General features: G+C 49.0%; 2 protein-coding genes and 1 non-coding gene across 4 annotated transcripts; 2 read left to right on the forward strand and 1 right to left on the reverse strand.

Annotated features, from left to right (window-relative positions):
• The first annotated feature begins 30 nt into the window (after window positions 1-30).
• LOC130374261 (protein FAM177A1) lies at window positions 31-3,599 on the forward strand. The gene is made up of 5 exons (XM_056580930.1): window positions 31-180; window positions 609-704; window positions 1,177-1,231; window positions 2,128-2,243; window positions 2,374-3,599. Exons 1-5 carry the CDS (start codon window positions 163-165, stop codon window positions 2,512-2,514), a joined length of 426 nt encoding a protein of 141 aa, XP_056436905.1. The 5' UTR covers window positions 31-162; the 3' UTR covers window positions 2,515-3,599.
• mep1a.1 (meprin A, alpha (PABA peptide hydrolase), tandem duplicate 1) lies at window positions 3,462-11,918 on the forward strand. Of its 2 annotated transcripts, XM_056580927.1 has the most exons (15): window positions 3,462-3,542; window positions 5,133-5,265; window positions 5,366-5,390; window positions 5,664-5,708; window positions 5,865-5,905; window positions 5,990-6,065; window positions 6,365-6,482; window positions 6,910-7,085; window positions 7,169-7,390; window positions 7,833-7,979; window positions 8,423-8,638; window positions 9,564-10,028; window positions 10,558-10,731; window positions 11,307-11,362; window positions 11,523-11,918. In XM_056580927.1, the coding sequence occupies exons 2-14, from the start codon at window positions 5,206-5,208 to the stop codon at window positions 11,357-11,359; spliced, it is 1,818 nt and encodes a 605-aa protein (XP_056436902.1). In that variant the 5' UTR covers window positions 3,462-3,542; window positions 5,133-5,205; the 3' UTR covers window positions 11,360-11,362; window positions 11,523-11,918. The 2 variants fall into 2 exon arrangements, with proteins under 2 accessions (XP_056436902.1, XP_056436901.1); XM_056580926.1 differs by lacking the exon at window positions 3,462-3,542 and having other exon boundaries at window positions 3,682-5,265.
• Window positions 4,275-4,356, reverse strand: trnas-gcu (transfer RNA serine (anticodon GCU)). Its single transcript has one exon. It is a non-coding gene; the product is annotated as a tRNA-Ser (tRNA).
• Window positions 11,919-12,823: the final 905 nt, after the last annotated feature.

Below are 12,823 nucleotides of genomic sequence, written 5' to 3' on the forward strand. Positions count from 1 at the left end.
CTGCCAGTCAAACGAGTGCCCGACCTGTGTGGGTACAGTGTGGGCGTGGCCAGCTGGGCATGGGGGCGTGGCCGGCGGAGTCCAGGAAATCCTGGAGCGACGACGTCTCTCCCAGCAGGAGAAGTGGTTCCTGGGCCGAGGCTACTGGGACCCAGCTGTGGGATGGAGGACCGACAGGAAGTAAGTTCCCTCTGATGACATGTCGACCACGACCTCAGAGAGCTGTTGATCAGTCGCACCCTGAAACACGAGCTGGAGGCTCAACGAGGTCCCAGATAAGAGCGACTATCAGGTTGAGACGTAATCACGCGGCGTTCAGAAACACTCATTGTTAACTGATCTGTGTTTATCTTGTATCTGTATATTGGGTGTATATTGTTATCTATTACATGATAGGCCTTTTGAGGATGTTGAAACACAACCATTTGGCAATTAATGACTTCCTGGTTATCTGATAGGCAGACAAAAGGTTTACCTTGAACTCTCCATTGCTCACACAATCATCCCTCAAGAACAACCAGACAGACATAACAAACCTTCAAAATAAGAGCATGTGTTTGGAAAACCCATTCGTGGTCAGCTAAGTAGAAAAATGTGTGTGTCAACAGAGGAGGGTGGTCCACTTCGCCAGTGGGGAGACTATGGAGGAGGAAGAGGATGAGGAAGATCCAACACATGAGACGCTCAGGGAGCCATCAGAGAGGGTGAACGACTCCAGACCAACACTAAATCTTTTGCATCGTCTCACTCTTCTCTCTGAAACCTAAATCTGTTGCATCGTCTCACTCTTCTCTCTGAACACAATCTGTTGCATCATCTCACTCTTCTCTCCAAACACTAAATCGGTTGCATCGTCTCACTCTTCTCTGAACACTAAATCTATTGCATCGTCTCACTCTTCTCTCTAAACACTAAATCTGTTGCATCGTCTCACTCTTCTCTCTGAACACTAAATCTGTTGCATCGTCTCACTCTTCTCTCTAAACACTAAATCTGTTGCATCGTCTCACTCTTCTATGAACACTAAATCTGTTGCATCGTCTCACTCTTCTATGAACACTAAATCTGTTGCATCGTCTCACTCTTCTCTCTGAACACTAAATCTGTTGCATCGTCTCACTCTTCTCTCTGAACACAATCTGTTGCATCGTCTCACTCTTCTCTTGTGTTCCCTAGATTTGGAGGTCGTGGAGGAAAACTGGGGGTCTGGTGATGAAGATGACCCTTTGCGGTAACACACACACACACACACACACACACACACACACACACACACACACACACACACACACACACACACACACACACACACTTTCTAGCGTTCATGTCTTTACATTGTTTTACGTGACGTTTAATTAAGCTCAGTTTCTGAACATATTGTGACAGATGACGTTCTTATCGTGTTATTTGCTAGTGAAAGTCACAATTTGTAACATTCTGCATGCATTTTTTCTCTTGTAAATTGTTTTATTATGTTGTTAATCAATCAATCAATCAATCAATCAATCAATCCTTTATTTAACTAGGCAGAAATTCATTGAGATTAAAATCTCTTTTATGAGAATGACCTGACCAAGAAGGCAGCACCGTGATAAAATAAACACAATCAACAGTCACATGCAATTCCCAAAACCGACACTCAGCACCAGTCAATGTTCAGTAGGACTACAAGATAAGGGACACGAATATGTATGAAAAAAAAAATGAGTACAGTTCAAATAAAAATACATATACTGCGACAGTCAAAATGAATACACCTTGCTGTTATAAAAAATATAAATTTACAAGCAGTTGCATTTTCCGAGAGAATCTTCCCTGTCCTTCAGCATTACTTTAGTTCTCCTAAGGTTACCGGCGCTGACGGCTTCAGGTGCTTTTGTGTGGATGTTGGCATGATGCATGTATGCATGCTGCACGCACACTCTGGTAATCAAAAATGTAAGTCAAGTCTCAACACCGACCCCTAACATATAAAGAACATCAAATAAAGTATCTGTGTTTACATCATGATATGCAGAGCGACTTCTAGGCTCTTTATTACGCCCGCGGCTGCGGGGGGCAGTGGACCGCGTTCAACACTGACCCCGATATCTCAGGGTTCACTGTGTGTCTCTCTACCCCCTGCAGCGTGTGACTTCCTTGGGGCGCGGCTGGCCAGCCTGTTGGGGCTGGACTCCGCCAAGTACCAGTACGCCATCGACCTGCACCGCCGCCGCCAGCCGCAGCGGCGGGACGACCCGCAGGTAGGAGGGAGAACCGAGAACAGAACGGGACGGTAGAACGGTAGGATCGCGTCTAAAGTACCAATACAGAAGTATAGCTCAGTTCTTCATAAACCGCGACTCCTCCTCCTCCTCCTCCTCGATGCCCCAGGTACCTGAGGACCTGAGTGGAGCCCGAGGGGAGAGGATTGTTCTCTCCACCAGACCAGACCGCACTTACAGCGCCACAGAACCCAGAACCGTGGGTCAAGGGGCGCACAACGAGGCCTTTCAGCATGATCGTGACCCCTAAACCAAAGTAAAGAAGAGGAGGAATGTTCTGTGATTTGGAATTTTCTATAAAAAAAATTCAACAGAAACTTTCCATTTGTAATTTAACCGTTGTTAGTAAAGTGGGATCAGGTTCGAAACTTTTAAATAAAATGTGAAACACAAATTCGTTTTATTGGATCAGTTATTTTATTTAAAAACGGGAACAATTATTTTAATATGTTGACGAATTCGACAGTACGTACAATATTAAAGGCCCACTATGCAACTTTTTGAGCCAAAATTACATTAATTATGCAGGTTGAGAGTTATTCTGATGGTTCTGCAACCATTTCTGGGTCGTTTGGTGGGTGTGTCATTGCCCCATGTCGCCTCTCCAAGGAAAGAGCGCATATGCAACTTGCTCTGTTCGGAACATGGGTTCGGACCATGGACATAATAAAGGATCGGACCGACAGAATCCGGATGTGACGCGACGGAAGTATCCAATCGCGCCTCGAAAATGTAGTCGGATTGTAGTTTCGAAAATGCTTTACGGCACAGACACCCCCCCATACATGGCACCGGCTAGATATAAACAGCCAGTTGCGAGGCAATTGTTGCCTCGCAACAACATTTCATCATGGATCAATCGACTGATAAGGGACCCAAGAGGCGACTCTCGGTGTAACAAAAGAAGAATAAAAATAAGTTGGACCAGAAAAGAGACCAGACACGAGTGAAAGAGGAACTATGCAACTTTTTTGGCTTGATTTACCTTAATATAACAGGCTAAGAGTCATTGCGATGGTTCTACTATACATTTTTGTTTGATTGTTCGTTGTTTCGACTCCCCCTTGAGCATCTTGGCGGAGAAAGGGAATAGGTTTCTGCCGGCGACCCGCCGCCCCCTCTCGCGGGAGTCTCGGGTCTCGCGAAGTAACGAATTGCTTTACGGCACAGACCCAACACCTGTTCGATATAAATACAAGTAACTAAGGGATTGTTACATTCATCATAGATCTGCCGACTAAAACGAGACAGAGAAACAGAGGCCAGACACGAGTAAAGGTTGGGCAAGCTTTTCAGGAATAGCGTGAACTGAAAGAAAAAGACTGCAAATCAGACGCCGACTTGGCCGTGTTGCTTTTGAAATTGAAAGTAACCTTCGGTGAACTTTGTCTTCGTGTTATTCTTGATGTTGATAGTCTCTGTACAAATGTGTTTGCTCAACCATTTTGTTGGGAGCCCTGTATGTTTCCTTTCCTCTGTTTCCACGGGTGTTTTGCTGTTCGTCTGTCTCGTCCCCCAGATACAGGCTGAATCCCCGAATCCAGGTTCTTGTTTATTTAGATTATGTTGGCCCACACTCTTACACTGATTGTTCTGTTCAACCTAAAATAAAACAATTATAATCTAGGATATAAATTCTCCCAGTCAACTATAAAAAAGGATGGATTTATGTTTATTGCAATACAAATACACCGTTTTAAAAATGTATAACCTTGTCTACACTTCATATCATCTACTTCGGACATGGCTCCACGCATTCCCCGTTTTCTTTGAAAACAAATGCACATGGCTAGCGAAGTGCATGGGGAAGGGTCGTCAACGATTTGTTACGACAGTGTTGTAAAATGTCTACTACGAAGCTGTAGGGGGCGCTGTGTAGAGAAAAGTGCGTGCCAAACCAAGAAAACAGCGAAGAAATGCCCGATCTTGCATAGTGGGCCTTTTAATGTAATCGTTGACTAACAAAAACAAAGAGAAGTAAAAACGGAATAATTTATGAAAACCATTTTCCGACGAGGATGGGATTCGAACCCACGCGTGCAGAGCACAATGGATTAGCAGTCCATCGCCTTAACCACTCGGCCACCTCGTCTCGTTACCGCGCTATGTGTTAGAAAACGTTCCTATTATTCCGCAGATAACACCATAAATACATAAATTCATAAACAAAAAACCTTATCTTATACTCTCTATGATCTGAAAACTTACACGGTCCGCCAAAAAGAGAGTGAGGCTCATTACCACTGCACCAAAGGACGCAATACAGAGGCAAATACTGATCAAATATTACGACGTTGAAAATCACATTTTAACAGCATGAGACATCTTAAATAAAGACTAAAATACTAACCGCCATTTTAACAATAGCATAAGACATCTTAAGTAAAGACTAAACGCCATTTTACTGAGACGATCGTTTGTCTAATAATTATCTTAAATGGCATGGGTTAGATTAACTTTTTTGTGTGTAATAATATACTGTGATATATTTTTGAAATTCTGAAGTGTGATAAGTAATTCAGCTGAAGAAAGACTAGAAAAAAACATGTAAAGTAGTGGAAACACACGCATGTGATACATAAACTCACCAGCAGATGGCAATGCTGTGCTTTAGTCCCATCTTTATGCGTTTTAATATAAATATATCATTGATCATGACAATGTGGATGTCTTTCATGAGTTAACATTGATTTAAAAGTCTGAAAGCTTTAATCTCAGTCACTTTATTTGCTGCATATTGCTATTGGTGAAGGTCTAAGGTTATTGTTTAATGAGCATCAGACTTTACCTGAACCATAAATACAGAATTCCGCTATCAGTAATCTGGTTCAAGGATCCGACTTTACGGCAGGTATAAACCGTTTTCAGGTATAAAGGTCTCAGCTGGTAGACATCCTCGTTTAAAGCTCAGTCTACCTGTAATGAAGACCACTCGTGTCTGATGGCCATGATGAAGCTCCTGCTGCTGATCGGACTGGCGTCCCTAACCGCCGCGCACTCTGTGAGTTATCGTTCAACATGCATTATGTAACAAGTTAAATATATTCTAACATTGTATGTGCAATACATGGTATTAAGGACTAATCCGATTTTTTTTCCAGATACCTCGTTTTCAAGATGTATATGGTATGCAAATTCATTTTTCGTGTGTTTGTGTGTGTGTATATATATATATATATATATATATATATATATATATATATATATATATATATATATTGAGTGCATAATAAGTTATTTGTAGCTATACTGTGTAAGGTTGTATGTAGTATTTGAATGTATCATAATGTATTGCATTATGATGTAATCCGATTAGTGAGTGCATGTAAGTAGTACTGGTAGCATTGGTGCTGCAGTTGGAGCACAAAGTGTGTAATGACAGTGTACCGATGCTTCCAGAGGTCTATCCGAACGGAGAGGATGTGAATCCCCTGATGAATCTGGGTGAGTAGAACTACTAATACGTACTAGGCTTCAAGTACTTCTGCTGCTACTACTACTACTACTGTTTGTCACTATGAGACTTAGACTGTTCATCCTCCAAGTTACGCTGTATTTCTGAATGAAGATGTGATGCATATTTCACGTGTGGTACTACAGGTTCAAAGGACAACTTGGTAGAGGGGGACATCCTGCTACCGGTCAGTAAGGCTCTGTTTGATTATTAAAACATAACCCTGCTCACGTGAATGTGTAACGCGTCAACGTCTGGTCGGTTGCTGCAGGAGGGTCGAAACGCGCTGGTGGATACACGCTACAGATGGAAGTTTCCTATCCCCTACATCCTTGGAGACGACCTCGGTGCGTCCTGACCTCTAACTCTTACCCTTAACCTTTAACGCCTGACCCTTAACCTCTAACTTGTAATCCTTCATCCCTAATCCTGCTTTTTTACCCTTAACCCTACCTCTAACCCTTAACCCTAACCTCTAAGACTTGACCCTTAAACTCTAACCCTTAACCCCTAAGACTTGACCCTTAAACTCTAACCCTTAACCCTACCTCCAACCCATTATCTTTAACTCCTAACCCTTAGCCTCCCTAGAGGTTAGCATCTAGCGCTGCATGTCTCCCCAGCTAATGGTTCTCCTGCCCCTCAGACCTGAACGCGAAGGGCTGCGTCCACCAGGCCTTCGAGATGTACCGCCTCAAGTCCTGCGTGGACTTCAAGCCCTACGAGGGAGAGAAGACCTTCATCAAGTTTGAGAAGAGAGGCGGGCAAGTCTACCTCCCTTCTACCTTACGTACTGTGTGCATGTGAAACCATTATAGAGACCCGAACCAGAGGGTCAGTACTAGAGAACCAGCGTGAAGGCCAGTACTACAGCCTAAATACCAGACACCAGCCTGGGGACCAGGGACCAGTGAACTAGACCTAGGCTCAGTGCCCAGACCACGATCCGAGGGGAACTGGTCCCTCAGGTGGGTGACGTCACTGGGAGAAGCCCACGGCTCAGCACCTCAGATCCTTACGCGTAGACTACTCTCTGGTGTTGTGGGAGTGGACGTGACTCCATATTGAGCGGCCCTGTGGAGTGACATGTGTGTGCGCTGCCGACGGGGACCCTGACGGTGGTGTTCTCAGCGGAGCCCTGGGGGTGACTCCGACGCCTCAAACCCTTCTGCTGGCGGGCTCTCCTTCCAGGTGCTTCTCCAGCGTGGGTGACCAGCAGAACGGGCAGATCCTGTCCCTGGGCGACGGCTGCGACCACAAGGCCGTGATCGAGCACGAGCTGCTGCACGCGCTGGGCTTCTACCACGAGCAGTCCCGGACGGACCGCGACGACTACGTGGACATCTGGCTGGACCAGGTCATCCCAGGTGGGTGTCCTCTGGAGACCAGCTCCCCTGAGTGAGCCTCAGTCCTCCGATCGCCCTTAACGGACCAACCTCCTCCCACACAGGAATGGAGCACAACTTCAACAAGTACAACGACGACTTCATCACGGACCAGAACACGGCGTACGACTACGAGTCCATCATGCACTACCGGCCGTTCTCCTTCAACAAGAACGACTCGGCCCCGACCGTCACCACCAAGATCCCCGCCTTCTTCAACATCATCGGCCAGTACCTGGACTTCAGCCGCCTGGACGTGCTCCGGCTCAACCGCATGTACAACTGCTGTGAGTAGAAGACCTACAGGCCCGAGGACTGTGAGCTCTAGAGGCTACAGACTAGAGGCCTGTGAGCTCTGGACATTAGAGGACTGTGAGCTCTAGAGGCTACAGACTAGAGGTCTGTGAGCTCTAGAGACGAGAGGTCTGTGAGCTCTGGAAACTAGAGGACTGTGAGCTCTAGAGGCTACAGACTAGAGGTCTGTGAGCTCTGGACACTAGAGGACTGTGAGCTCTAGAGGCTACAGACTAGAGGTCTGTGAGCTCTAGAGACGAGAGGTCTGTGAGCTCTGGACACTAGAGGACTGTGAGCTCTAGAGGCTACAGACTAGAGTTCTTTGAGCTCTAGAGACGAGAGTTTGGTAAGCACTTTATACTTTGCTAGTCTATTCCTCACAAGCATGAGCTGATTCCATTTCCCTCGACCAATGAGCTGCTGTCCCGCCCCCAGCCGGCCCCCTCACCCTATTGGACCAGTGTGCCTTCGAGACGGACAGCGTGTGCGGGATGATCCAGAGCCCCTCTGACGACGCAGACTGGGTCCACACCGGCAGCCGGCCGGGGGCGGAGGACCACACCCTGATGGGCCGCTGCAGAGGTGCACCACCCGACGGGTCTCCTGCTGCTACGTCACCACTAAACCACACCTCCAAACTACTACGCCACTAAACTACACCTTACTGCTACGTCACCAATAAACTGCACATCCCAACTACAACACCACTAAACGACACCACTAAACTACACCTAACTGCTACGTCACCACTAAACTGCACATCCCAACTACCACAACACTAAACTACACCTCCCCACCACTAAACTACACCACTAAACTACACCTCCTAACTACTAACCGCTATACTACACCTAACAACTACTACACCACTAAACTACACCTCCCCACCACTAAACTACACCTCCGTCTACTAACCACCTAACTACACCCTAAATACTACACCACTAAACTAAACCATCAGGTGATGTGTGATGTCATCGTGATGTCATCGTGACGTCATGATGACGTCTTCTCGCTGTCTCCAGACGCCGGTCACTTCATGTACTTCGACACGTCGTCGGGCCCCCCCCAGACCTCCGCCCTGCTGGAGTCCCGGACCCTCTACCCCCGCAGGAAGGGCCAGTGCCTGCAGTTCTTCTACAAGATGACCGGAGACCCCCAGGACCGCCTGGTGGTCTGGCTCAGGGAGGACGACGGCACCGGCACCATCCGCAAGATGAGGAAGGTCCACACCTTCCACGGTGAGGCCCTGGGAGAGGCCTAGGGGGGCCTGGTGCTTCACAGGCCTGGACTCAGCACTGGGAGGGTCAGTACTGGGAGGGACTCTGTACTGGGAGGGACTCTGTACTGGGTCCTGGGGCGGGACTCTGTACCGGGTCCTGGGGCGGACTCTGTACCGGGTCCTGGGGCGGACTCTGGACTGGGTCCTGAGGCGGACTCTGTACTGGGTCCTGGGGCGGACTCTGTACTGGGTCCTGGGGCGGACTCTGTACTGGGTCCTGGGGCGGACTCTGTACTGGGTCCTGGGGCGGGACTCTGTACTGGGTCCTGGGGCGGGACTCTGTACTGGGTCCTGGGGCGGGACTCTGTACTGGGTCCTGGGGCGGGACTCTGTACTGGGTCCTGGGGCGGGACTTTGTACTGGGTCCTGGGCGGACTCTGTACTGGGTCCTGGGGCGGACTCTGTACTGGGTCCTAGTCTGATGAGACATTTCTGATGAACACATTTGAAGGGTTTGAGAGGGTCTTAAGGGTTAGGGTCTAGGCAGCTAGGACAGGGGTTAGGGTCTAGGCAGCTAGGACAGGGGTTAGGGTCTAGGCAGCTAGGACAGGGTCTAGGAGGCTAGGACAGGGTCTAGGAGACTAGGGCAGAGTTTAGGGTCTAGGCAGCTAGGACAGGGGTTAGGGTCTAGGATGCTAGGTCAGGGTCTAGGGTCTAGGAGGCAAGTCAGGGTCTAGGAGACTAGGGTCTAGGCAGCTAGGACATGGTTTAGGGTCTAGGAGGCTAGGACAGGGTCTAGGGTCCAGGAGGCTAAGGCAGAGTCTAGGGTCTAGGAGGCTAGGACAGGGGTTAGGATCTAGGAGGCTAGGACAGGGTGTAGGGCCTAGGCAGCTAGTGGTCCTTGTTGTGATCAGACGTTCACAGACCCTTCCTGTTTCCTCTAGCCGACTCCGACCACTCCTGGAAGATCGCTCACGTGTCCGTGGCGTCGACGGTGAAGTTCCGCTACTCGCTCCAGGCGGTGCGGGGCGGGGCCATGGCCGCGCCGGGCGGCGTGTTCTTGGACGACGTGGCGCTGACGGAGACGGCCTGCCCCGCCGCCGTCTGGCGGATCCAGAACTTCTCCCGCATCATGGAGGGGCCGGACGCCACCATCCCCATCAACAGCCCGCCCTTCTACAGCCCCGAGGGGTACGCCTTCGGCGTGCAAGTCGTACCGCGCTCCACTTACAGTGACTACAGCGGCGACTACACCGGGCTGTACTTCCACCTGGTCAGCGGCGACAACGACGTGGTGATGGACTGGCCGGCTGTGAACCGGCAGGCCCGACTGGTGGTGATGGACCAGGACCCCGACGTCACCCAGAGGATGTCCACCGCACGCAGCCTCACCACCGACATGAAGACCAGTGAGTCCCCACTGCAGGGTCTACAGGATGTGTGTGTATCAACTCTGTAGTAGTGAGGACCAGTGAGTCTCCACTGCAGGGTCTACAGGATGTGTGTGTATCAACTCTGTAGTAGTGAGGACCAGTGAGTCCCCACTAAGCAAGAACTACAGGATGTGTGTGTGTGTCAGTTACTGTGTTACTCTACATCATTACTTATGATGTCTTTCATGTGTCAGTAATTCTAAGGACTCCATGAACTCTAGATAATACCTCAGAGTGGGAGGCTTATTCCGGGGATATGGCGCTTGCTAGCCGCTAGCTACGGCGCTTGCTAGCCGTCAGCTATGGTGCTTGCTAGCCCCTAGCTTCGGCTCTTGCTAGCCGCTAGCTTCGGCGCTTGCTAGCTGCTAGCTTCGGCGCTTGCTAGCCGTCAGCTATGGCGCTTGCTAGCCCCTAGCTTCGGCTCTTGCTAGCCACTAGCTACGGCGCTTGCTAGCCGCTAACTGCGGCTAGAAGACCCCCTTACGTCTGCGTTCTTCCCTCCCAGTGGCCGACGGGAGGCTGATGTGGGACGAACCGTCCAAGGTGGGCACGCTGGACCCGGCGTGCGGATGCTACCGCGGGCCGTCCTGGGGGTGGAGCAACTTTGTGAAGCACTTCGACCTGCGGCGCCGTAGCTACCTGAAGAACGACGACCTCATCATCCTCTTGGACTTTGAGGGTGAGACGCGCACGCTGTGAGACGGGTGGTTTGGGGTCTGACGGGATAGGACAGACAGGAGGCAGACAGACGGGTAGGACAATGATGGGAAGAGAGACAGGTCAGAGAGACGGACAAGTTCAAACAGGTAACAGACTGACAGGTAGCAGACAGGCCGGTAGCAGACAGGCTGGTAGCAGACAGACAGGTAGCAGACAGGCCGGTAGAAGACAGGCCGGTAGCAGACAGGCCGGTAGCAGACAGACAGGTAGCAGACAGACAGGTAGCAGACAGACAGGTAGCAGACAGGCCGGTAGAAGACAGACAGGTGCAGACAGACAGGTAGCAGACAGACAGGTAGCAGACAGGCCGCTAGCAGACAGACAGGTAGCAAAAAGGCTGGTAGCAGATAGACAGGTAGCAGACAGGCCGGTAGAAAACAGACAGGTAGCAGACAGACAGGTAGCAGACAGGCCGGTAGAAGACAGGCCGGTAGCAGACAGACAGGTAGCAGAGAGGCCGGTAGCTGACAGACAGGTAGCGAAGGTTTTGGGTTCCTGTGTTGAAAAGAGATTTGATGATCTCTGTTTCTGCAGACATAACGTCCATGGTGAATACAGAGGTCCCCATACAGCCCATGGAGGTGTAGGAGGTAAAACACACACACACACACACACACACACACACACACACACACACACACACACACACACACACACACACACACACACACACACACACACACACACACACACACACACACACACACACACTCTCTGATCATGTCATTTTGTTGTGTTTTTTTTCACCAGATCCCAGAATTGTTTCTGTGGCAGCGAAACCAGACGTGTTGCTCTTTGACACACAACACACAAATAATGTAAATCTATCGACCAATAATTTTTTTAAATACATCTACAAAGGCAAATCATGTGCATACATGTAGAGTGTTTCTGTGGGATCCGGGCCTAGAAACATGATGGCTCTGGGTCCAGAAACATGATGTGGAGCTGAGTCAAGATGGATCTGGACTCCTAAATCTGAACCTAAATGTCTTGTTTTTCTTCTCCTGGTGTAGAATGAGGAGGGTTGAAGTGTTACTACAGAGTTATGTGTTCTCTCCACTGATTAAACCTCAATAAAGGGTTAATGATTCTTCTGTTGCCCTGCAGTCCTTCTACAGAACATCTCAGGGCCAAGGGAATCAGATTATTCCTACCACCCCCTTCAGACACATGTAACAGCCAATCGTATTGCTCCAAAGGGGCAGGAATCAAAACATTAAAATAAGACCATAAATAAAAGATGCTAAGAGAAGAAATACACCAGAGCAGATATGCATATGAATAAAAGCTGTGGCAAACGTTTGAATCCCTGATTTTAAAGGGGACCTATATTCGACTTTTATGGCCTATAAACGTTGTTCTAATGATTGATGGTCATGTTTAACCATACTAAAGGGTCAAATAATGACGTACATGCATTTCGACGTATTCCCTGCTGACAGTCTGGGGTGGCTGTGCAGAGCGCTAAACACTCGGGACAACGTTTGCGATTCACTTGTTCACATTTCCGGGAAATCATCTACGTAGAGGCACTCCTGCCGCGCCCCCATATGCCTGGTCAAATCTGCCCGCGCGCGCGCTTCAAGGAAGGTAACCAATCACAACGGAGTTGGGTTGGCAGGAGGGGGGCGAGGGGGCGGAGAAGGACGAAACCGAGCGTTGACAGAGAATGCTGAAAGCGCCCAGATGAGAGGAAGAGTTTCCCGAAAATCTACATCGTTTTTTGTGTATGGTTAAACATGACGATCAATCATTATAACAACGCTCATAGGTCATAAAAGTCGAAAAAGCATAATAGTTCCCCTTTAAATAAAGCTCAGAACTCCGACGTCGTGGAAGTTTCCAACTCAAAGAAAAACCTCCCCATGCAGGGTTGTGGGTTCAACCCCCGGGAACAACAAGACCTTTGGCTCTAGCGATGGGCCCAGTGTCCCCTGAGCCAGGCACTAAATCTAATTTAGTCCTTGGTTTCTCTGGATAAAGGGTGGAGAAAACACTGTAAAGCGTTGACCTTTGACTCCAGGCTCTACCCACGTGTCCACAGTTCA

The sequence above is a fragment of the Gadus chalcogrammus genome, chromosome 21 (assembly GCF_026213295.1).
Source record: "Gadus chalcogrammus isolate NIFS_2021 chromosome 21, NIFS_Gcha_1.0, whole genome shotgun sequence".
In the NCBI taxonomy this organism is placed as follows: Eukaryota; Metazoa; Chordata; class Actinopteri; order Gadiformes; family Gadidae; genus Gadus; species Gadus chalcogrammus.

Bases quoted from the DNA above. Each gene is read 5' to 3' on its own strand.
- LOC130374261 (XM_056580930.1), top strand. The intron at 705-1,176 runs GTGAACGACTCC...TGTGTTCCCTAG, and splicing joins TCAGGGAGCCATCAGAGAGG to ATTTGGAGGTCGTGGAGGAA. The intron at 2,244-2,373 runs GTAGGAGGGAGA...TCGATGCCCCAG, and splicing joins AGCGGCGGGACGACCCGCAG to GTACCTGAGGACCTGAGTGG.
- mep1a.1 (XM_056580927.1), top strand. From the start codon at position 5,206: ATGGCCATGATGAAGCTCCTGCTGCTGATCGGACTGGCGTCCCTAACC. The intron at 5,906-5,989 runs GTCAGTAAGGCT...CGGTTGCTGCAG, and splicing joins AGGGGGACATCCTGCTACCG to GAGGGTCGAAACGCGCTGGT. The intron at 10,732-11,306 runs GTGAGACGCGCA...CTGTTTCTGCAG, and splicing joins CATCCTCTTGGACTTTGAGG to ACATAACGTCCATGGTGAAT.